Source organism: Olea europaea, unplaced genomic scaffold (assembly GCF_002742605.1).
Source record: "Olea europaea var. sylvestris unplaced genomic scaffold, O_europaea_v1 scaffold399, whole genome shotgun sequence".
Taxonomy (NCBI): Eukaryota; Viridiplantae; Streptophyta; class Magnoliopsida; order Lamiales; family Oleaceae; genus Olea; species Olea europaea.
The window spans coordinates 631,095-657,048 of record NW_019259490.1 but is presented as its reverse complement, the minus strand read 5'-3'; the positions used below and the strand labels follow the sequence as shown (position 1 = coordinate 657,048).

Here is a 25,954-nt window from a genome sequence, read left to right as displayed (position 1 = left end):
TAAGGCTTTTAAGAGGACAACACTAATAGGAAGAAGGAAGTGAAAAAAGAAAACTTGTATTTCTCAAATTCAAGACTTTACACACTTTTTGGCTTGTTACAAAATGGAGGGCACTACCCCTTTATATAGTGTTTACAAGAAGATTCTAGTCCACACATTTTCTAGAGACACCTAGACCACATATCAAGATATTTTCCTAGAATTCTCTAGATATTCTTTATAAAACTACATATCTTACTTAGATATATATATAGATTTTTCTAGTAGATATTTATATAGATTTTTCTAGATAATGCTTCTAGAAATGCTATACATGTTGGGCCTTTTAATTGATTTGGGCCTATAAGCAAAATCCTTAAGCCCATATTATTTAGTCCAAAAATCAAGTTTACTACTTAACAATTTCAGCATTCCACGATCACCTTAAGGGTTTCGAAAATTGAAGGATCTTGGGATAGACCAAAGCGCCGCTTACACATGAAATTACTAATTTGCGTTGGCACTTTGGTATGTATTCATCAGCAGTGTTTCATTATTTTTCGGTCAAGAGTTTGCTCGACCCAAGATGTAAAATCTTCATTTTTTGAATCTAATTTTTTCGGTTTGTCAAATAGCTTGATGCGTGGGGTACTGATGGGGAGACTGTGCAAATCAAATTTCCATGGTGGACGAAAATGTAGAAAGTGAATAAAGTACTGAAAGTGCAGTGTGTGATGTGAGTGCAGAAAGTGATGGAAGCGATTGTCCGCTGGAGTGATCACAACATGTGTGTTCATTTGTTACCTTCCATATATAGTTCTTTTCAATAAGGTTTGCAATAATTATGGTTTGTAATAAGGGTATAAACCCCCTTGAGTTTACCTGTATAATAAATAATAAGAATCGTGGAGCAGACTCCCATTCTTCTTGATTTTTAACTCTTTGTTTCATTTGTGTTGTTGAGTTCACATCATTAGCGTTGTTGGTTGCATTTTACATCTCCGTTTGGCTGGCAATTTATAAATGGTTTATAAACATAGTCAAAATTAAACATCCGTAATTGTTGCACATTTTTTATCCGCATATTTTTTTGGAACCCACTATTATTCTTTTTATTATTCTTCTTTAGAAAGATCAATAAATTTGTCAAACGGAGGATAAAAAACTCCGCAAAACACAAGGGAACAAATTTGTTAGGTCCACCTTTTGAAATAAAAAGTAGGATTGGGCTCTGAAAGTGGTTTTGCGGAAACAAAGTCTTCATTCAATATTTCAAACAATTGCAATGAGACTATAAGTACAGAATTATTGTCGGATTGAGAGAAAATCTCGAAACTGTGTTCTTCTATTCAATCAGGAGCCTGCTGAAGAAATAGTTGCTGCTGGCAGTTAAAGACCTAAGTCTATGGTTAATTGAAATTGAATAATTGATCTCTAAACTCATGGAAATGAATAAAATGAAACCAATAACTACAAATAAAGATATAAAATAAAAGGAGAATAGATATTAAAAATTGCTAAAACATAGGATAGAATCAGTCGAATACATCTTCATCATTCTCCTCAAGTTGGAGAAGATTTAAGCTCGAATCTTACATTGTATCTACGTACAAACAATGTCTTGCCGCAATAGTAACGAAAATTGATTGAATGAATTCAGCCGCTTTGTGGTTAATTGTGGGGGTGATAAAAGGCAGGTAAATTTGGTAAGGTGTTGAGAGAAATCGCTTGAGAAATGGCCTCGAATTAATGACCTCTCTAATTATTTGATTTATGGATACACGATTAAATTGCTAGTCTCTAGCAGCTAGCAATTCAAGTCCCAATAAGAAACATAGCATTAAATTATGGTAAAGAAACAGGTAAAACTATTTGAATACCTCAAACAAAGAGCTAGTAAAAGATCACAAATGCTATCAAGATTATTTCAGTTATAACCTAAAAAAAAATCATGTGTGCGTGCCGAAATCGCAACCTTCTTGCTGCAAACCACAGTAAATATAGGCTTGAGAATTGCTCCAACTAGAAACTCAACTCCATATCCACAGGAGTAACTGAATAATTTAGCGTTATGGAGTAGTCGCGTGGAGTTAAAAAAACAAACAAACCCTCAGTTGTGAAAAGGTAAATAGAGGCAGTCGTGTTTCTGAAATTGTGAGCTTTGGTTGGTGTTTTCCTTTCTTCTACTCCTTCTTTATGAGTTGCAACCATTGTCACTACCTTTGTGGGGGTAATCCTTTATGGAATCGAGTCCGTTAAGCTAGGAAACAAGAGGTCATACGAGTATTTTGGGTAAAGATTTCAATCGTTGGAGTGACCTAGGGTTTGATCAAACTGGGCCTGCTTTTTGGAATTATTGAAGACCATTTGGGAGCTATTTTGATCGACAATTTGCATCGGAGCAAAGGTTGGTACAAAGCAATAGACAGTCGAAGATCATCGAAATTCATTGAACCGAAATTGTAAATCCATTTTTTGGCTAATCTAAATTCATGTGATGAGGAAAAGCTGCTGTATCGATACATAAGGCTTGTGGTGGCCTCGACATTACGGCGCATGAAGACCACGTGCGGGCACTACTGTTGCATACGAGGGCACGCGGTTTCTTTTTTGGGAAAACGTACCGCGGAAAGATTGTTCCTGGAAGTTTTACAGACATGCTGGTGGTGTTTTATTTTTCTCAAGAAACACGCTAGTTGAGAATAGTTTTGCCCTTGGTCGTTCGATCGCCATTTATTGTTGCTACAGTTGTTGAAAGCTCAAAGAAGAATAGTACTGGCCTTAAAGCTTTTAAAAGTCCACATCTTTCGTTAAATTTATTGATCGACAAATTGGTTCGCTCAGTGTCGTGTTCTTTCTATATTATTATTGCAGTCGAGGCTATCGTGTGGGATAGCCAATTACTTTTTGCATTAGAGGTCATCATGTAGGGTGACATTAGGTGTGTGGAGTAACCATTTCTTGTTGCTAATCGTGTTACTAGGTGGCTACTTCTTATTGGTAATTTGATGACTGAATTCGATTAAGGACCACGTTTTTTTTTTTATTTTGTCCATGTGCCCCTTAATATTAGCCTGAAGCCAGCCTAGATATGGGATTAGTTCGCATTTGGATATTCGAACCCTTTCCCTTTCTCTTTGCTTTGTCTTTTATTTTATTTTGTCCACGATATGCTTTTGCCCATGGATCGCTCTTTGTAGATTAGCAAATAGTCCCCCAAGTCCGGTTTTACTATTTATATTGAATCTAGGACTTTAAACACTGTTTTTAGTTGATGAGGCTATTGAGAGCTTCCTTTTCTACTCAACCTTTCTATTGGTCAAGTTGAATGTGGGAGACTTATTAGCCATTAGTTTTGATTGATAAGCGTAAATGAGCGTTGTTCGCTTTTTTCTTGATGTATGGCTTGCGATCTTCTTGGGCGCTTGGATTGCACGTTATCTATCCCGGGATCTGAATAATCACCTATTTATCTTTAACGGTTAATATCCTTAGTTAGAATCTATAAATATGTCATTACTTCAGTTGGTCTCCCTTTCGTGCTTCTTTACTTCTTTTGAACAGTGATAAGATTTCTCATTTTGAGCTTACAGTCTCAGCCTCTTTTCGTGCCATGCCTTCTCATGCTATTTTCTTCTAATGCATCTGGTGATTCAGGTTCAAGTAATATGATATTTTTTAGGTATCAATTAGATCAAATGTGGGTGTTAGACCTCCATTCCAGAGGTGGAGGTATTCCGGTAAGCTTTTTCGCAAATGACACATTCGCACTATCGTCTCTCTATTGATATTTTGGTTTCTTTATCTTGCGAGAAATGATGTGAAACATAATGGAATAAGCATGGACTCTCGAAAGATCATTTGGAGATTCTACCATATGATTGCACTTCTTCGCATGGGTCATCTATTCAGGCATGTTGGCTGGTGGAGAGGCATGGATATTGCCGCTCTCTTTGGCATGCCGTTGAAGCTTCCTCCTTCGCCCTCCATTTCCTAGTTTTTTGGCACACTCCATCGATGAGATTTTACAAGATCAGCATTGACGAAAACATCATGGATGGAATTGCGAGTGGTGGAGGCATTATTCGGGTCGCTGCGTTCGAGCTTTCTTGACATCTTATGGGGACTATACCATCCTGGAGATGGTATTTTACTTGCTCGATGGCTAGGATTATCTGATATGTGGATAGAGACTGATTCACCTATGTCTGTTCATTGTATCACCAAGGGTAGAGGTCTATGCGTGACATAGATTATTTTGAGACAGGTCCGACACGATCTTTCTTTGGTTTGCGACTTTATCTCCTAAATTTACCTAAAATGAAACTAGGTTACGAATTCACTTGCATTTTTAGGTTAGGGCCTGTGACATTATCAGGAGTATGGTCCTTTAGACCTGCCACGCGATCTTTGAGCTCTTGTTTAGATTGATAGACATTGTTTTCCAAACATTAGAGAGTAACAGTCTAATTTTCGTTTGCCTGCATTGTATGGGAAGTAGTACTTCTCCTATTTTTCCTTTCCTTCACTGCATCATTTGTTAAGATGTCTATGCATCATTTTTTTTAGTGCTCTTAACGACAAAGTTAATTTTTCTATTTGGCAACAAAGAATTAAAGGAAATTTGATACGACAAAATGTGTGATAACTCTTTTCAAGTACTATGGATGAGGATCAGAAAAAGGAATGCGATAAACTCGTATATACCTCTATTGTCTTGCATTTTTCACTCCGTTTTGCATAAAGTGGGTAAACATGATTGAACTGAAAAACTTTGAAAAAAGTTGGAAGTAAACTTTTCTTATTCGAAAGTTTCTTTAGTCTTAAAATTGATCCCCCAAAGGGATTGGATGTCAATCTTGACGTTTTCAGTAAACTCGTGTAGGATATTACTTATTGAGGTGAAAAGTCTTGTAAAGAATATAAAGCTATAATCCTTTTTAATGCTATTACTGACATGTATAAAGAAGTCAAGAATGCACTCGAACATGGGAGGGAGACTCTGACACCTATAGTCATTGATTCCCAAAAGATGAAGAGAGACGAGAACTGGAAAAAAACTAGAGAAATAATGGAATGATTCACCAAACTGGAGGTATGTCTCGAATTAGGGATGGAAATTGGCAAAGTAGTAATGGCAGGAAGAAGGGTAGAGGTCACTCTAAATCACAGGAAAATTGAAGGGGGAAGAAATATTATGGTTGTGGTAAATTAGGACATTTTTTTAAGCGATTGCAATAAAGAGAAAAAGCATATCGAGAGATAAGAGAGGTATGGATCGGAATGATGCAAATGTAATAATCCCTAGAGATGAACCTGTTGAGGTGTACATGTCTTAAGTTCTGAACCAACCGAAATTAACCTGCCCATGAGCTCCCATATACGAGTAGATTTTTGACTTTGGTACTTCTTGTCATGTTATATCAATAAACATTAGTATGATAATTTGCATGAGCTTGATCATGGACTTGCAGCTGCATGAGGTGGAATCGCATATAAGATCATATATTAAGAAAAGATCAATACATTCCATACATGGGTAGGAATCTAATTTCTCTAGGGAGTTAGGAGATACATGTGCTTACTGTTCACTTGGTGATAAAGTTACTAAAATTTTTAAAGGAGCACTTAGTGATTTTAAAGCTACTAGGAGAATTGGAATATAAATCATGCATGCTAAAGCGATGAATGGTTTAAATTCCACTATCACCTCCATTGACACTGATCACAAATAAAAGTGGCACAATAGGTTATCTCACATTAGTGTTAAGGGACTTAACTTCTTTAAAGATAAGATTGTGTTTGGTAGGGATCAGGCGTTTGACGCTCCATTTTTTCTATAATTGTGGGCTAGGTAAACATCACAGGATGCCATTTTCATCTAGCATGTGTAAAACATCTGGAGCGTAAGAATACATTCATACTGATTTGTGGGGTCTTGGGAGCAATCCCACGTTTGGAGTAACAAATATTTCATGTCTATTATTGATGATTTCTTCGTACATGTGTGGGTTTGTTTCATTAGTGTGAAGAGACTTATGTTCCTTAGCGATAAGAGTGCGTTTGGTAAGGATCAGGTGTTTGACATCCCATTTTGCGATCTTTGTGTGAAGGTTAAGCATCATATGATGTCATTTTCATCTAGCATACACAAGACATCATGAGTGTTAGAGCGCATTCATACTGATTTATGGGGGGCCTATGAGCAATCCCACTTTTTGGAGGTAACAAATATTACATCTCTATTATTGATGATTTCTCCAAACACGTGTGGTTTATTTGCTAAAAGATAAATATGAAACTTTTATAAAATTTAGAAATTGAAAAGTTCAGTAGAGAACCTGATAGGTAAAGGGCTGAAATGTCTTAGAACTGATAATGGTCTTGAATTCTACAATGATGACTTTGATATATGTGTGATGATAGCAAAATCACCGGACATCAAATTGTGCCTCATACTTCCCCAGCAAGATAGGGTTACTGAAAGAATGAATCGTACTTTGCACAATAAAAGTTTTGGTGTGCAGAAATCTTTTTCGGGTGAAGCTCCTATGAATGCATACTATCTGACTAATACGACTCCTTTCACTGTTTTAAATAGTGGTATCCCGTATGAAAATTGCTCGTGAGAGAAATTTGGGTGGTCTTGGAAAGGACAGGTTTTACGTCTAATAACGGAGATATAGTCTGTTATTATTGTAAGAAAAAGGGGCACATGAAAAAGGATTGCTATACGTGGCTGAATAGGGATAAATTACTTTCTACAAATTAGAAGGAACAACTAGGTAATTTCGGTGAAGCCAGCTTTATAAAAGATAACTGCAGTGTGGAGATGTTTTGGTTATTTTCGATGGAGATTCCAAACCTGACGAGGATTGTGTTCTCGATACGGCTTGCCCTTTTAATATGTCCTAACCAAAATCGGTTTTCAACATATTAAACAGTTTCAAGAGGTTCCATGGCAATGGAAAATAATTCATCTAGTAAGATAGCTAGTATTGGTAAGGTCACAATTAAGCTGTTTGATGGAACGACAAGGACACTTGGCGAGTGAGACGTGTTCCAGATTTGAACAGAAATATTATCTCAGAAGAGAACCGTGACTGCTTGCTAGCTACGAGGGTGCTGTTCGAGCAGCAGCTTCATCAAGATTTTAAAGGTTCTGCGATTTTGCCAATTTTCGGAATCCTCATTATAGTTTTGATCTATTATATTGAGACTTCACGGTATATTAAACTCTTCAAGTACTAATTCTCTTAATATTTTAGGAGTCGTTGTGTTATAAATTTGTTGTGCATTATGCTTACTTGATTGAATGAATGTTGAGATTTAAACCCAACTTATATGCAGCGTAGATAGAAAATTGTCTATAGACTAAAATCATCCCTAGTCTTGCTAAGAACTATAGAATAGCTTACAAAGCATCTAGAGGGAGTATGACAGAAAAGTAAGACCATTCTTAATAAAGAATGAGATGACTACTGGCTAGCCTACGACTCGTTCCCTTGTTTGGTCCCCATTATTTTCAAGATAAATTTTTCTCTTACTTTCTACTACACATTCTTCAATGCAATAACAATATACGTAAATTCAAAACTTTTTCTTATTTTTAACTGTACATTATCCATCAAAATACAATTTCAAAACATATTTTGAGCAAAAAAATAGGGCTCAAGCAGGTGCATAATAGTGTTAGGGGGCACTAAGTTTCCATATTCTGCTCCACAAAATAAGCTATTGTAATATAATGGTTTGCTTCAGCTCATAAACCTTGTTTATTTGCCACGCAAAATCTGCTCAACTAATCTCTTGATTTACAACATTAAAAAATCAACACATAATCGCCTTTATCTTTAGCACAAGTGATGAAATACAAAAAGAAGAAGAGTTCATAAAAAAGTGAGATCGGGATCTAAAATATAAAATTTTAAAGCATCTGTTTTGGAGAATTTTGTGTCCAGAATTTGAATGCTAACTTTTTCAGTATTTAATTCTCATCGTTGTCGATAGTCGTTATTTGGAATTTCTTCCAGATTTTATTTACTCTTTAATTACAAGTTGTACGCCTTATAACAATCAGTTGAATTTGAATTAATAAAAAGCATCTACAAGTTTCTCAAATTATTCTTTCTTTCTTTCTTTCTTGGTATTTAATATTTCAAGTCTACAAATCTGAGTTTCGTAAGATTTTGCTCCTTTTCCTCTATGCCATATTGGAAATATTAACTGAAATATATGAGAATTAAAATTAGTGACTCAAGCATTCAAATGGCTGATACTGATTGAATGAATTCAGTTGCTTTGTGGCTAATTATGGGGTGTTAAAAGGCGGGTAAATTTGGTAAGCTATGAGAAAAGGGATCGAATGAATGACTAACTACCTGTCTAATTATTTGATTTATGGATACGTGATTAAATTGCTAGCCTCTAGCAACTAGCAATTCAAGTGACACTAAGAAACATAGCATTAAATTGTGGAAAAAAAAACTAGTAGAACAATTCGAATACCTCAAACAAAAAGCTAGTAAAAGATCATAAATGCTATCGAGATTTTCAATTATAGCTTCAAAAAATATTATGCGTGTGTGCTGAAACTGCAACCTTCTTACTGCAAACCACAATAAATATAGACTTAACCATTTCAGTTTGACCATCAATCTGAGTATGTGCAATGTTGTTGAGTTGTAACTCTATCTGATGCACGATGATGGCGCTCTGATACCAACTGATGTCGGGTAGGATAGTGATTATCCTATTGACTTGTTATAGCAGATGATTCGCAAGAAAAGAACGACAGAAAATGCCCAAAAAACTAGAGAAAATATTCTGAATTCAACTCAATATTATTAATAATGCAGAATGCTGAAAACTAACCCACAAGCAGGGTTAAATAGCTGCGAAATACGAAATTATGGGAAAATTACCAAAAATGGCAAAATCCCAAAATTATACCAAAATAAAATATTAAGTAAAAGAAGTAAGTTGCCAAAAATTTGGCTCAATTTGAGTTTTCTAACATATAGAAAAAAGGAAACGAAATATTACTATAAATAGTAAAAAATAACTTAAAATTGAATTTTGGAAAGGAAAACAGTAGATTTTGGGCTTGAAATTGACGTCCACCGAGCATAGCTCGGTGGCCACGATGTGCGCGCGGAAGAGAGCTTTCCGGATTGGGGTCATAATAACGATTTCGATAATGGTTGGTGGACGTGGTCGTGGTCGTCGAGGACAGGTTCCGATTGAGGAAGTCCCGTATCATGATCGTAATATTCAGGATGTGACGATTGAAGATTTGCCGAGATAAGTTGCGGAGTTAACCCAACGTTTGGCGGAGCAGGAGTTCGGTAATCATGATGTGGAAGGTCACGATTTCGATACTAGTTTTGAAAACCCGTATCACCATCGTGCTCGAGTTTGGGAGCATCGTGGACGGGAGAATCGTCATGTAGATCTCGGTTTCAGAGTGGATCTGCCCGGGTTTTCTGGTACCTTGCAGGCTGAAGGATTTATTGATTGGCTGAATGAAGTGGAGCGGATTTTTGAATATAAGGAGGTTCCAGATCGTGTCAAAGTGAAACTGGTCGCCATCAAACTCAAAGGCAGGGCATCTGCATGGTGGGAACAGTTGAAGCACTCACGGGAGCGACAGGGGAAATTCAAAATTACTAACTAGGAGAAGATGAAGAAGAAGAAGATGAAAGGGCACTTCCTACCTTTCGGCTATACTCAAACCTTGTTTTAGAGGCTTCATTCACTAAGGCAAGGCACAAGATCAGTCAATGATTTTACTGAAGAATTCTATTGGTTGGTGGCTAGGAATGATTTATCTGAAATGGAGGAGCAGATGGTAGCACGGTATTTGGGGGATTAAGGCAGCCCCTGCAGGATGTTTTCAGCCTTCATTCATTGTGGACAGTTTTCGAGGCATATCAGCGAGCACTTGCAGTAGAGAAATAGCAAAGTAGGAGGCCAGTGGTCAGAGGTGAAGGAAGTCAGCCAGTTCGCCCTCAAGAACCTCATCCTGCTTATCAGCCACAGCGGGATAGTTCCAGCTCAAGTATTAGGTGCTTTAGGCGTGGTGAATAGGGGCATAGTGCGACTGATTGCAAAAAGCTTGCTGGTCAGAAGAATAAAAATCTTCTGATTGAGGAGGATATGATAGAGGAGTTCGAGGAAGTTGGGAAACTCGTGTATGATGAGGGTGAAGATGAGGACGTGCTATATGGAGATAGTCAGGAGACCCTGGTCGTTCGAAAGAGCCTGCTGACTCCCTAGGGCGATTCAGGGGATGATTGGTTGAGGACCAACGTTTTCCACACAACCTGCACAGTTGCTGATATAGTCTGTAAGCTGATAATTGATAGTGGCAGTTGTGAGAATGTAGTGTCCGAGGAGGCTATCGAGAAACTGCAACTGAAGATGGATCGTCATCCCAAACCATACAAGTTGTCTTGGCTGAATAAAGGCAGTGAGGTAACGGTAGAAAAACGATGCTTAGTGTCTTTCTCAATTGAAAACAAATATTTTGATAATGCTTGGTGTGATGTGGTATCAATGGACGCCTGTCATGTTTTGTTGGGACGACCTTGGCAGTATGATCGCAGTGTTATCCATGATGGGCGGAAGAATACTTATTCTCTTAGTATCAAAGGAAACAGAATTGTTTTGGTGCCTCGTAGGGAAGGAAACATCCCTGCCCCGGTAGTTAAAAACCCCAATCTACTTTCTATGTCCAGGTTTTTGGTTGAGGTTGGGTGTGAAAAAATAGTTTATGCTTTAATGCCTCGTGAAAATAGTACAGCGAGTGTGGATTCAGAATTTCCAGCAGAAGTACAGCAACTACTGATGGAGTTTTCTGACTTGATGCCGGAGGATCTTCCTCCAGGACTACCACCTATGAGGGACATTCAACGTCAGATCGACCTCATTCCGAGGTCGAGTCTACCGAACCGACCATCATATCGCCTCAGCCCCAAGGAAGCTGAAGAGTTGCAGCGACAAGTGGTAGAATTATTGGAAAGGGGCTACATTCGTGAGAGTATGAGTCCTTGTGCAGTTCCTGCTCTCCTAGTGCTGAAGAAAGACGGGTCATGGCGTATGTGTGTTGACAGCAGGGCAATTAACAAGATTACAGTGAAGTACAGGTTTCCAATTCCCCGTCTGGACGACATGTTGGATCAATTGTCTGGTTCTAAGGTCTTCTCAAAAATTGACCTTAAAAGTGGATACCACCAGATCAGAATCAGACCTGGAGATGAGTGGAAGATCGCGTTCAAGACACAGCATGGGTTGTACGAGTGGATGGTCATGCCCTTTGGACTATCCAACGCACCCAGCACTTTTATGAGATTTATGCATCAGGTTTTACGGCCTTTCATGGGGAAGTTTGTGGTAGTTTATTTTGATGACATACTTATTTATAGTCTGACATGGGAGTCACATTTTAATCATCTTCGTGCTGTCTTTGATGTAATGAGGACGGAGCGCTTATTCATCAATCAGAATAAGTGTTCTTTCTTCACAACTTCTGTAACTTTTTTGGGTTTTGTTGTGTCTACTGATGGTGTTCATGCAGATCAATCCAAAATTGAGGCAGTTTTGAATTGGCCGAAACCAAAAACTTTGCACGATGTCAGGAGTTTCCATGGATTGGCATCCTTCTATCGTCGATTCATCAGAAACTTTAGTACTTTGATTGCTCCTATCACTGAGTGCCTTAACGGGCGTGATTTTCAGTGGACTGAGGAGGTAGAGACTAGCTTTCAGTTGGTTAAGCAGAAGATGACGGAGGCCCCGGTCTTGGCACTTCCGAATTTTGAAAAGGTGTTCGAGGTAAACTGTGATGCGTCTGGAGTTGGAATCGGTGGTGTTCTGAGTCAGGAGGGACGTCCAGTAGCCTTTTTTAGTGAGAAGCTATCGGGATCGAAGAAAAATTATTCCACTTATGACCTGGAGTTCTATGCCATAGTTCAGACTCTGAAGCATTGGCGCCATTACCTAGTACAGAGGGAATTCATCATTGTTACTGATCATGAGGCTTTGAAGTATATCAATGGTCAGCACAAGCTGAGTAGGCGACATGCAAAGTGGGTGGCGTACTTGCAGGAGTTTACTTTCACACTCAGGCATCAAGCAGGGAGTTTGAATCGATTAGCAGATGCATTGAGCCGTCGCACATTACTCCTCACCACCATGAGCACCAAGATTGTCGGATTTGAGGCATTTCCTGATATGTATGCTACAGATCCTTCATTTGGGAAGATAATTTGGGAGGTAACTGATAATCACCGACATGATTTTGTTTTATATAATGGTTACCTGTTTCGTGAATTGCAGTTATGCATTCCGGATTGTTCACTAAGGCAGCAGATTATTAGTGAACTTCATAACGAAGGACATTTTGGGCGAGACAAGACATTGGCATTGGTCTCTTCTGATTATTACTAGCCCAAGTTGAGCAGTGATGTGGCGCATTATGTGGAGCGGTGTTATGTATGTCAGCGGTCTAAAGGGGCTCTTACTAATGCTGGATTGTACACACCATTACCTGTACCTGAAGCTCCTTGGTTTGATGTTATTATGGATTTTGTCTTGGGCTTACCTCGTACACAGCGTGCGATGGATTCCATTCTTGTTGTGGTTGACAGATTTTCAAAGATGACTCATTTTGTGGCTTGCCGAAAGACAATGGATGCTACTCGGATTGCTCATCTTTATTTCAGAGAGATTGTGCGTTTACATGGTGTTCCACAGTCAATTACTTCTGATCGCGATACTAAGTTTATGAGTCATTTCTGGAGGAGTTTGTGGGAGAAACTTGGAACGAAATTGAATTTTAGCAGCGCATACCATCCCCAAACAGATGGTCAGATTGAGGTGGCGAATCGGAGTTTGGGAAATCTTTTGAGAAGCTTAGCTGGGACTAAACCGAAGCAGTGGGATTTGGCATTACCTCAAGCAGAGTTTGCTTATAACCGGTCGAGGAATAGAACCACCGGACTGAGTCCTTTTGAAATTGTCTATGGTCGAAACCCATCCGGAGTACTTGATTTGGCTCCAATTCCACGTGTGGGTCGCTTCAATAATAAAGCTGATGAGATGGCTGAACATCTTCGAGTTATCCATGAGCAGGTGAAGCTGTCCATATAGGATAGTAATACTAAGTACAAAGTTCAGGCAGATAGTCATCGACGCCAGGTGTTGTTTGATGTTGGTGATTTTGTTTGGGTAGTATTAACTCGTGATCGTTTTCCAGCTGGGGAATACAATAAGCTAAAGGAGCGGAAGATTGGATCTTGTGAAGTGCTGCAGAAGATCAATGATAATGCTTACAGATTGCATCTCCCGAGCCATTTGAAGACCTCTGACGTCTTCAATGTAAAACACCTAAGCCCTTATTTTATGGAGTCCGATGAAGTTACTGTGAACTCGAGGGCGAGTTCTTTCCAACCCGGGGTGACTGATGCAGGAGGATCCGAGTCGAGTGATGCTGATTTGTCAGATAGCACGATGATGGCGCTGAGATACCATGAGATGGCGGATCGGCGCAAAGATGGAAAGTGAATCACCATTATTTCCTTAATCGGGGGAATTTGACGCGTCTTTGGTAATTTGGCCATAACTTTGGCTATGGTTATCGGAATCGCTATTATGACCCCAATCCGGAAAGCTCTCTTCGGCACGCACGTCATGGTCACCCAGCTATGCTTGGTGGATGTCAATTTCAAGCCCAAAATCCACTATTTTCCTTTCCAAAATTCAATTTTAAGTTATTTTTTACTATTTATGGTAATATTTCGTTTCCTCTTCTCTCTATGTTAGAAAACTTGAATTGAGCCAAATTTTTGGCAACTTACTTCTTTTACTTAATATTTTATTTTGGTATAATTTTGGAATTTTGCCATTTTTGGTAATTTTCCCATAATTTCGTATTTCGTAGCTATTTAACCCGGCTTGTGGGTTAGTTTTCCGCATTCTGTATTATTAATAATATTGAGTTGAATTCAGAGTATTTTCTCTATTTTTTGAGCGTTTTCTGTCGTTCTTTTCTTGTGAATCATCTGCTACAACAAGCCAATTGGATAATTACTATCCTACTCGGCGTCACTATCCAAACATTTTCCACAAAGTCGACCAGAATTAAGCTAAGGACTTCGAATCTTTATTAGAAGTCATAGATCGAAGGTTCCCTATGTAGTCTGACTATCTCCTTAAAGAACAACCTCGTCAGATATGGTGATTGCCGGTGTTACGACAGGAATTAAATGTGCAAATTTAGAGGTTTTGTCCAGTATAATGAAAATAGAATCTTCACCTCGTTGTGTACGTGGTAATCTCAACGTAAAGTCCATGGAAAGATCTTCCCAAGGCTGCTCCGAAATAGGCAAAGGCATATATAACTGGTGTTCTGCCCTTTTAGCATTGACAAACTGGACACTTCCTCACGAATCTGTCGGCATCCCCCATCAACTGCGGCCATTATGCGACTAAAGATAAATAAATAATCACAATTTATTTATTATAAATATTATTTTACAAGAGCCAAGCTATACTATATATGCACATAACCTCTAATCTTCTAGAACCCACGGATAGGATGAAACCCTTTTAATGATGCGTTTGTTTTTTTATCGGTTTAATTGCTTTTCAGTGCCTGGAATGTTTATGGTTCGTTCTTATAGAAATTGGATATTTTCTCATCTTAAATATCATGTATTTTTTTCAAGTTAGAAATTGATTAGGCGAATTTATGCTTCATGTTCAGAATGTTAATTAATTTCCTTCTAATTTTTTTCTTTTGATACGAGGGAAGTTTAGAAAATTTACTAACGAAGCAAAGAGGGAGCTACATTTCGTTTGTTTAACTCGAAAGTAATTTCTAATGTATGGGTCGGCGTTAGATTGATTTTCAATAGTTGCTTGAATTGGAATTAGTCGATAATTAGCCCATCGTGTAATTACATTGTGGTGGATTCTCAAACCCTAGTAATTTTGATCACTCGAGTCATTGTTCTAATTAGTTAAGTTAATTTCAATTACTTATCACGTTTTATTTTAATTATTTCAAGAAGAACTTGACTTTTATCAACTGGACTAGAGTAATAATTAATATAGATTAGAGTTGGCTTTCTCTATACAATCTCTATATTCCAACATATTCTATAGAAGCTCGAGAAATAAAAATGAAATTAGACAATTATTTTGTGATGATCTAACACCACGAGCCTAGCTCATTCAAGAAATGAGCTACGGAAGCTCAACCCATTTAAGATCTTGAAAGCCCAAGCCATAAGTTAATTAAGAGCCCAACAATTTAAGAGATTAAGTGGGAATAAATTTGATTACAAAGATTTAATGAATAATTGGGTTGTTAAAATTGTCATTTGCATGATATTTCATATAGATAACCCAATTTCGAATCGCCATGTAGATGTTTTTATAAATTTTTTTTATGATTTATTTTTTTATGGCTTAAAAACTTTTCAAATTCTTAGTTGAAGATCCAATTTAACAAATTTAATGATAATACAACTCCCATTTAGTTTTTCATTAAAAAAGAATGTTACAAGAAGTGGAAGGTCACTTTTTCACTACACCCCTCCTCAAATCCAAATTTTCTCTTATTTTCTCTCAAAAAAATTCGTGCCAAGTTCAGCTAAGGGAATAACAAGGGTGAGAAGAAGAAAGGCTTTCTACACGTTTTTTTTCTTTGATATCTAAGAAAATTTAAGGTAGGTAGAGGTGCAAGTGTTTATTTCATTTTCAAATTATGATTTTCGACAAATGTTTGAATGAAATGGTACCTCCGGGTACGGTGCTTCAACACTACAACAGCTTGAGTCATTATTCTCCGGCTCTGTGTTATGATAATGCTATTGTAATTGGATTTTGCTGGAAATCCATCTACGTGCGATGGTATGAATCTATAGTTCGAAATTTTTAATTTGATAACGAAATGTACCGATGATATCTATTGAGTTTCAAACTCATGGGTTAATTCCCTTCCTACAGGTAGAATGGATTTTCCTTGGAGCGTGGATGATGGTAAAGGATGATACGACATGTTCTGGAGAAGCCGGTGATTTAATATCTTTAGTTGATTGTGAAATGTTTACGTTTTCTTCAAATTAGATTCCTCAAGATGTCGTGTTTCTACGCGCATTCTTTATGAATAAATTATGTTTGAAAGTAGACATGCGTCATAGTAATAAATTTATAAATCACCATTTACAAAAATATGTTAGTGATTTAAAGTTTTGCTGTCTCTTCAAAAATTTCAGTTTCTGCCTCGCCTTTAAAAATTCATAACTCTTTCGTTACTTGGCATTTTTATACAAAGCTATGGGCGTTGGATAGCCCCATAAGTTATCTATTGAATGAACTTAGAATCATGTCAATCCGATGTCGGTAGAATTTTATATGTTGCATAAAGTAAACTGCATGGGTAGAGTCGCCGTTTTTCGAGCTTTTGCCTTGACTTCAAAAATTCATAACTCGACCGTTACTTGGAATTTATCGATGAAACCAATTGGACTTGATAGCCTCATGGATTAGATACTGAATAAATTTAAAATCATGTGGTTTGGATTTCTGAGGAATTTTATATGTCATTTTAAGGGAACAGCACCAGTTTACCATTCAACTGAGCCACTGCTGGGCTTCGAAAATTATTTTACTACCTCATAAGATGCTGACAGAAGCTAATTTTTGACGATGTTAAGGATTTTCCCACTTTACATTAAAATTTGATGAAGTTTCGAGGTCGATAGCTATGCAAACAAACCTATTTTGACATTTACCGTTGAGACAAAAACGAAAACAGCAACATTACTTTTGAAGTTTTGCCAAAAAATTCACGTCAATAGTCGTTACATGCATAGAACCCATTCTAAAAAAATTTTGAATTTTTTTTGGTATTGAATTATTGTTAAAAAAAAAAAAATTCTTCAATTAAATTCTAAATTTAATCTTTATACCTTCCACTAAAAATATAGTTAGATAAATTTACGGCTAAAGTACAGTTAATCTCGTGACATTTCGATCCATGCGGGTCGAGACGTTACATATTCGTACACTTACAAGTATTTAAAATTTGACAACACAAGAACTTGAGTAATTATTGTGTGAAAGATTGGAATATACTTTGCTGTCTTCCCTAGGTTGGAACATATGTTGCTGTCTTCCCAAGTTCGGAACATATGTTGCTGTCTTCCTAAGTTTGGAACATCTTGTGCAATATATATATATGATGATAAAGAGGTTGATTGGTGAAAGATTAGTAGTATCTATGATGGCAGAGAATAAAGAGATACTGACAAGCCCCAAGGCGCAACGCCACAAAATGATATCCAAACCAATTCTCGAGAAAGGAGTTTTTCGTTTTGATTGTTCTGTGCATGATAGAAATCATGCATTACCGAGCCTTTCTTTCAAAAACCCAAAAGATAGGGATACCCCTATTACCAAGTTTCATGATCCAACCTACATTCCGACATTTCATCGTGTTACGGGAGAACAGAGAGTCAATATCGAGGTAATATTATTTATCATCATGCTTTCGGCGTGTTACGTACTTGGATATTGTTGAAACATTATCCTGTTTCGATTCCATAAGTTTTTATAAGTTTAGATATCTTAATATACTGGTTGAACTTTTCTGTATTTTAGTTGCCAGCTGGTACCTCTTTTTATGGAACTGGAGAAGTAAGTGGGAGTCTGGAGCGTACTGGAAAGAGAGTAAGCTATTTGATCCAAGTATTCCGTCACTAATTATAGTTTTAAACTGTTCTTGAAGTACTTTCTATTTTTATTATAAACAGATTTTTACTTGGAATACTGACTCGTACGGCTATGGCGTGGAGACAACTTCCTTGTATCAATCCCATCCTTGGGTTCTAGCGGTTCTTCCCGACGGAAAATCATTAGGGGTTCTTGCAGATACTACAAAAAGATGTGAGGTACTTGTGATTTCTTGGTTATTTTGTGTGATCAATTGTAAGACAAAAATGGCTTTTTAGAATTCAACTTGTTGCTCGAGCAGATTGACTTGAGGAAGGCATCAAATATAAAGATCATCTCTCCATCACCATATCCTTTGATCACATTTGGTCCATTTTCTTCACCAGCAGATGTTCTTATGTCTTTCTCCCATGCTGTGGGTAATTACCGATCATCACACTCTTTAATTTTCCGGTTGTTCTAAATATTTTTCTTGTCTCTACTTACCGGTATTTGGGACTGTATAGAGCATAATCTTACTGACCACTATGGGTATTTTGGCAATCATAATGTTGCCTTTTCTACTTCCTTTGTAAATGAAATTCACAAATGGCCCGACTTTCATGTGTTATTACCTAATTATAAACCAAGACCGTGCTTTTTCTAGTGCTCTGTTCTTCTTGCAGTCTTCCCCTTCTTACTACCCACAAGTTGAGTTGCAGGTAAAAATATATAATAATGCCGCATTTTTTACTTTCCGTAGAATTTGAATTGTACGAAAATTCTAATATGTCAGTGCGTAATCCACGATCGAATTTCTCTTTCGTCACATTTTATTGTTGTCTTGCTCTATCTACGTACTTTTCCTACCGCTTTTATTTCATTGAGGAATTTTTCTACCAGGTACTGTTTTTATGCCACCCAAATGGTCACTGGGCTATCAACAATCTCGTTGGAGCTACGCTTCTGATGCACGAGTTCGTGAGGTTGACCATTTATAGTGTTTATATTTCTTATTTGCACATACACCTTCTGCTTCTTTCTCCATCATATTTTTTCTTTGCATGTTCGAATATTTTAGTTTTCTGACACTTAAATTTGTACCCGAAAATGCTAGTTTTCTTACTTTTAAACTTGTGGTGCTTTTTATAGGCTATGAGTTTTGTGTATTATATAACACTACCTATGTGACCGGGGTAAAATGGCGAGCTAGTTTCTTCAAGCATGTTTACCATTTAAAGTTGAGCTCATTTTTTCACTTGCCCAATACAGATTGCTGGGAAATTTCGCGAAAAAAAAATTCCATGTGATGTCATATGGATGGACATAGATTACATGGATGGTTTTCGATGTTTCACATTTGATCAGGCATGTTCCATCTCTTAAAACTTGGTTTGTTCCGGAGATGAAGTATGAAAAATAATTAAAAGTTCGTTAGTTCCAGACATGAATTATAAAACCTACATTTACCGTGTAGGACCGATTTTCGGATCCAAGGTCTCTTGTAGACTATCTTCATCAAAATGGTTTCAAAGCAAACTGGATGCTTGACCCAGGGATCAAACAGGAGGATGGCTACTTCGTTTATGACAGTGGTTCTGAAAAAGATGTCTGGGTCCAAACTGCTTGTCAGGAGCCATTTGTAGGTACTTATAATACTTCCATTCACATTCCGGTAAAAAAAAATCGAAAAGAAAAAAAAAATAGAAGGAAGAAGAAAACTAAAAAAAGCGTGAACTGGCCTCGGTAAAATTTTTGTTTGTTTGAACTTTTGCTTCTTTTTTGTCAATAGTTAATATTAATTTTATTTGCTTCTATCTTCAGGGAAGGTGTGGCCTGGGCCGTGTGTATTTCCTGACTTCACAAGATTAGAAGCCCGCTCATGGTGGGCTAATCTTGTCAAGGACTTTGTTACTAATGGCGTGGATGGTTTATGGAATGATATGAATGAACCGGCAGTTATGGAGGTGAAGTTCAAACTTTGTTAGAAGTGCAGTTCTTTCTTGGTTTTGCGTAACATATTTTGTTGCAGACTCCAACGAAGACAATGCCTGAGAGTAATATTCATAGGGGAGATCCACAACATGGAGGCCACCAGAACCATTCACATTATCACAATGTAATGCTTGGTCCTGAAATCTTCTTTAAGTACTTCAACTTTGCTCATGAAATTGATACGCTTAGTGTAGCCTTTTAGTTTGCTTACTGCATAGAAAAATAATCTACTAATTAGTGATTTTCTTTCAGATCATGTATGATGCCTGAATTGCCATTCACTGATTTCAGTTGCTTATTCCAGGTTTATGGTATGCTGATGGCAAGATCAACATATGAAGGCATGAAACTGGCCGAAGAACAAAAACGTCCATTTGTTCTTACTCGAGCTGGGTTTGTGGGTAGCCAAAGGTATGCTGCTACGTGGACAGGAGATAATCTTTCTACCTGGGAGCACCTTCGTATGAGTATCTCTATGGTTCTTAATCTGGTAAGTGAAAGATATTGCCAAATATGTCTTTGAAAACCATAAAGGATACCAAATTCTTCTGTTTTTTTCAATGCGCCACTATTCCGGACTCTTTAACATTTTTACTTTTGGTATCATCGATAGTCATACCTTGGGTTCATTTATCTCCAACAGCACATTACCAAATCTTTCTTTTCTGGAATTCCTATCTTTAGCCCATATATTATTAACCTTTTATCAAATGGATGTTCACATGTACACTGATTGGTGAGAGATAATTGAGATGTTTAACATAATATTGCCTTAAAAAGCTTGGGAATGGGCAAAATGATTAAGAAATCCACCTCGGATATTTATATCGTATCTTTTATTTGCATAGTTAGGGGACGTGAAAGAACAAACTAACAACTATAGTAATTAGAAGACAAAGCCCATGTTTGGCCTCCATTTTTCTAGAAATCATTTTTACCCGACGTCAATTTTAACCGCATATTTCACGAGACCAACAACTTTTATCAACTTTTCAATCACACATTACATCAACTTTTATCAAAACCTACTAAAAAACTGATTTTTATCTAAACCAGATTGGGGCGAAACAATTCAAAACTCTGGAGGAATTTACTCGGTTCATTTTAGCTTTCCCTCGCAGTACTCGTATGCTATCCATCGTTAAGGAATACTCGTGCCGTTAAGGATAAAAATACCAAATTATTGGGAGAGATCACCCGATGGTGATTGTAGATGATCCCTGATGGGCACAGTATGTATGATTCATTGCTTGTGGTTTTGATGGACCTCAAGTTTTCACGCCTCATTCTCACAAGGAGGGACTTTGAAGCATGTATAGAACAATAGGATCTGCAAATGACAACCCCCATGAGAGACTTAAAAGCATATGCTAATACTCGCGTGTATGCACGTGTGAGAACGAATTTATGTAAATAAGCACATCTTTAATCCATAATCGTAAAATATGTGCTTTTATTTCGATTATTAATTTAATGGAAGATGAATATAAAAAGCGACTCTGGCACTTGTCTTGTCCTCTGATGACATAATGACATTTCTATACTAATTTTGCATAGTTATCTTCAAAATGCTTGAAAGAGTATGCCTAACTGAATTTACCACTGAATTAAAAAAAATGATGCCACTTTCAGTTTTTTCCCCTTGCTATAGTCGACCAAATTAATGAGCTTGTATCCAGGGGCTTAGTGGACAGCCATATTCAGGGCCAGATATTGGTGGATTTGGTAGGGATGCAACATCGAAGCTGTTGAGAAGGTGGATGGGTGTAGGAGCTATGTTTCCTTTTTGTCGTGGGCATTCTTCGAAAGATACCATTGATCACGAGCCTTGGTATTTCGGAAAAGAGGTTGGTCCTTTATTCACAAATAATTGACTAATTATGTATATGTGAAGTTCATATGTGAGTTTTTTTTGTCAAATGACGTTCGCGAGAATTTCACCGTACTTCTTTCTTTTCATTACTCTAATGTGACTACACAAAAAGAACTCCAATATTTTATGTAATTACGGTAAACTGACTGGTGCTGGAGAGATCGCAAGTGAGAATATAGTGAGTCCTTCACAAGGTTAATGCTATTGCATTGACGACGACGAACTCGTATACTTTTTCTTACATTGATATACAGTATTTTCTGAGCATTAGTTTAGTATGAATATTAGATATGAGAGAGTGTGTTATAGAATCATTTTAGGCCCTTCGACTACTAAGTTCCGTCTCATCTTTTACCTGAATTTTTTAACATGTCAGAGCGTGGTCATTCCAGGCGGTTAACTCTGTTTGGGTTTTCCACTGTCTTCATTTAATTGTTTGAAGTTGAAAGTTCCATGCAGACAGTTTCTCTTATTTTTAATGTAGCATGACTGAGTTTAGTGGAAGAACAAACTGAACACCAAAACTTCTTTATTTTTTATTAGTTCTGGAATTTAGCACACTCAAGTCCTCGTAATACCAATTATGTCAAGACCACCAGAAGTTGCAAATCGGCGACTGATTTTTACCTGCAACGTTATATCTTGTGCATTATAATTCTATTCTCTATGCTAATTTGTCTGAAGCAATCTTCGTGTACTGGTATAGAAATAACATCATGCTATTTCAATTGAATTTCTATTTCAATCTTCATGAAATTTCTATCCATGCATTTTCTTTAAGATTACTACTTGCTACTCTTCACTTCATCAAGTGTAAGTCTTTTATCTCTCACAGTGTGAAGAAGTTTGTCGATTGGCATTGATGAGGCGGTATCGGCTTTTACCTCACATATATAATCTGTTTTACTTGTCACATACACTGGGGATCCCTGTGGCAACTCCAACCTTTTTCGCCGGTACGTTCTCATGATGGCCAATTAACTGGGCTTCTTGACATTTGCAGTAGAGCAAATTCCTGTATGGTTTTTATAAGGGTTAAGATTCTTTTGCAGATCCTAAAGACATGAAGTTAAGAACACAAGAAGATTCATTCTTGTTGGGACCACTTCTCGCATATGTCAGGTTCTCACCTCTTTTGAGCTCGAAGTCAGTGACGACCGAAATATTTAGAATTAACACTCAATCAAATATGCTCTCTTTTACGAGTTCCACTTACTTTTGTGTTCATTATTTTTCATTTCATCTATAGGTGCCACAATAGGAAATATTACTCTTCTAAGTTCTTTTGGTTACTGTATTCGGTTTTGCAGCACGAAGGATGATCGAGAGTCATGTGAAATGCCGCACAAGTTGCCTCAAGGATTATGGTTAAGTTTTGACTTTGAAGATTCTCATCCGGTACTTCAAAATATCCTATTATACGACCTTTAATTTTAACTTGCATTTTCTTTTTGGCCAACGAGATCTCGCGAGTCCAAGGTATCGTGAACAAGTAATGTAATGATAAGTAAAGTGTCGTCCACGAAAACTATATACCTAATCCAGGTTTAATTAATGTAATTCTAATCGAATAGTCAAGTTAGCATGAAGAATTTTTGTAACTAATTATCTACTTTGCTAGTGAGTAATTAAGCAGGTTTTTATAAACTTGATTAAATACGCACTACGACTTTGGATTCTCCTTATTAATCCATTATGATGCAATTCATTACCGTGCAATATTTATTTATTTATTCTTGTTGTCTTAATAATCTCTCTCGAATAAAATTAAGCACATCATCTTATGTGACTTTCCTATAGCTTCATGAAAGATGCGAACATGAAAGCATGCATTGAAACTCTCGGACACTAATAAAAATCATGCAAGTCATAACGGTATATTCGTATACTCTACAGACCTCACAACAATAGTTACAACGTGCTATGTTTCTAATTATTTCTCTCAAAATTAACAAAAATCACACATCAATCAAATTAAACTATGCATTGATCAACAATTTGTGCCTAACTTTTCCCTATTGTCGTACTAGGATTTGCCATCCCTGTACCTAAAAGGAGGATCCATTATTCCTTTGGCTCCTCCTCATCAACATGTTGGTGAAGCTAATCGTACAGATGATGTAACTCTGCTGGTGGCTTTGGATGAACATGGTAATTTTTCTGGGTTATATATTTTGCTGGCACATATCACTACTTCTGTTGAAAGTTGCAAACAAATAATATTTCCCTTTTACTAACGAATTGACTGGACATTGGCGTATTTTTGAATCGATTCTCTTTAATCGCAGGTAAAGCTGAGGGTTTTCTCTATGAAGATGATGGTGATGGATATGAATATCTTAAAGGAGGATACCTGTTGACAACATATGTTGCTGAACTTCAGCATTCCACGATCACCTTAAGGGTTTCGAAAACTGAAGGATCTTGGGATAGACCAAAGCGCCGCTTACACATGAAATTACTAATTTGCGTTGGCACTTTGGTATGTATTCATCAGCAGTGTTCCATTTTTTTCGGTCAAGAGTTTGCTCGACCCAAGATGCAAATCTTCATTTTTTGAATCTAATTTTTTCGGTTTGTCAAATAGCTTGATGCGTGGGGTACTGATGGGGAGACTGTGCAAATCAAATTTCCATGGTGGACGAAAATGTAGAAAGTGAATAAAGTACTGAAAGTGCAGTGTGTGATGCGAGTGCAGAAAGTGATGGAAGCGATTGTCCGCTTGAGTGATCACAACACGTGTGTTCATTTGTTACCTTCCATATATAGTTCTTTTCAATAAGGTTTGCAATAATTATGGTTTGTAATAAGGGTATAAACCCCCTTGAGTTTACCTGTATAATAAATAATAAGAATCGTGGAGCAGACTCCCATTCTTCTTGATTTTTAACTCTTTGTTTCATTTGTGTTGTTGAGTTCACAGCATTAGCGTTGTTGGTTGCATTTTACATCTCCGTTTGGCTGGCAATTTATAAATGGTTTATAAACATAGTCAAAATTAAACATCCGTAATTGTTGCACATTTTTTATCCGCATATTTTTTTGGAACCCACTATTATTCTTTTTATTATTCTTCTTTAGAAAGATCAATAAATTTGTCAAACGGAGGATAAAAAACTCCGCAAAACACAAGGGAACAAATTTGTTAGGTCCACCTTTTGAAATAAAAAGTAGGATTGGGCTCTGAAAGTGGTTTTGCGGAAACAAAGTCTTCATTCAATATTTCAAACAATTGCAATGAGACTATAAGTACCGAATTATTGTCGGATTGAGAGAAAATCTCGAAACTGCGTTCTTCTATTCAATCAGGAGCCTGCTGAAGAAATAGTTGCTGCTGGCAGTTATAAGACCTAAGTCTATGGTTAATTGAAATTGAATAATTGATCTCTAAACTCATGGAAATGAATAAAATGAAACTAATAACTACGAATAAAGATATAAAATGAAAGGAGAATAGATATTAAAAATTGCTAAAACATAGGATAGAATCAGTCGAATACATCTTCCATTCTCCTCAAGTTGGAGAAGATTCACGCTCGAATCTTACATTTTATCTATGTACAAACAATGCCTTGCCGTAATAGTAACAGAAATTGATTGAATGAATTCAGCCGCTTTGTGGTTAATTGTGGGGGTGATAAAAGGCAGGTAAATTTGGTAAGGTGTTGAGAGAAATCGCTTGAGAAATGGCCTCGAATTAATGACCTCTCTAATTATTTGATTTATGGATACACGATTAAATTGCTAGTCTCTAGCAGCTAGCAATTCAAGTCCCAATAAGAAACATAGCATTAAATTATGGTAAAGAAACAGGTAAAACTATTTGAATACCTCAAACGAAGAGCTAGTAAAAGATCACCAATGCTATCAAGATTATTTCAGTTATAACCTAAAAAAAAATCATGTGTGCGTGCCGAAATCGCAGCCTTCTTGCTGCAAACCACAGTAAATATAGGCTTGAGAATTGCTCCAACTAGAAACTCAACACCATATCCTCAGGAGTAACTGAATAATTTAGTGTTAGGGAGTAGTCACGTGGAGTTAAAAAAACAAACAGACCCTCAGTTGTGAAAAGGTAAATAGAGGCAGTCGTGTTTCTGAAATTGTGAGCTTCGGTTGGTGTTTTCCTTTCTTCTACTCCTTCTTTATGAGTTGCAACCATTGTCACTTCCTTTGTGGGGGTAATCCTTTATGGAATCGAGTCCGTTAAGCTAGGAAACAAGAGGTCACACAAGTATTTTGGGTAAAGACTTCTATCGTTGGAGTGACCTAGGGTTTGATCAAACTGGGCCTGCTTTTTGGAATTATTGAAGACCATTTGGGAGCTATTTTGATCGACAATTTGCATCGGAGCAAAGGTTGGTACAAAGCAATAGACAGATGAAG

At 37.1% G+C, this 25,954-nt stretch overlaps 1 protein-coding gene and 1 long non-coding RNA gene across 2 annotated transcripts; both read left to right on the top strand.

Annotated features, from left to right (window-relative positions):
- Window positions 1-423: 423 nt before the first annotated feature.
- Window positions 424-929, top strand: LOC111387352. The gene is made up of 2 exons (XR_002701391.1): window positions 424-507; window positions 615-929. It is a non-coding gene; the product is annotated as an uncharacterized LOC111387352 (long non-coding RNA).
- A 16,328-nt stretch (window positions 930-17,257) lies between these two features.
- Window positions 17,258-24,470, top strand: LOC111387351 (alpha-glucosidase 2-like). The gene is made up of 17 exons (XM_023011906.1): window positions 17,258-17,515; window positions 17,650-17,718; window positions 17,802-17,939; window positions 18,023-18,140; window positions 18,604-18,686; window positions 18,973-19,068; window positions 19,178-19,346; window positions 19,525-19,667; window positions 19,733-19,819; window positions 20,000-20,185; window positions 21,375-21,542; window positions 22,404-22,524; window positions 22,621-22,690; window positions 22,879-22,966; window positions 23,599-23,719; window positions 23,857-24,050; window positions 24,156-24,470. The coding sequence occupies exons 1-17, from the start codon at window positions 17,270-17,272 to the stop codon at window positions 24,219-24,221; spliced, it is 2,163 nt and encodes a 720-aa protein (XP_022867674.1). The 5' UTR covers window positions 17,258-17,269; the 3' UTR covers window positions 24,222-24,470.
- Window positions 24,471-25,954: the final 1,484 nt, after the last annotated feature.

Excerpts from the sequence above, each read along its gene's own strand:
- LOC111387351 (XM_023011906.1), top strand. The coding sequence starts at position 17,270 with ATGATGGCAGAGAATAAAGAGATACTGACAAGCCCCAAGGCGCAACGC. Across the intron at positions 17,516-17,649 it reads AACAGAGAGTCAATATCGAG|TTGCCAGCTGGTACCTCTTT; the intron begins GTAATATTATTT and ends TCTGTATTTTAG. Across the intron at positions 17,940-18,022 it reads ATACTACAAAAAGATGTGAG|ATTGACTTGAGGAAGGCATC; the intron begins GTACTTGTGATT and ends TTGCTCGAGCAG.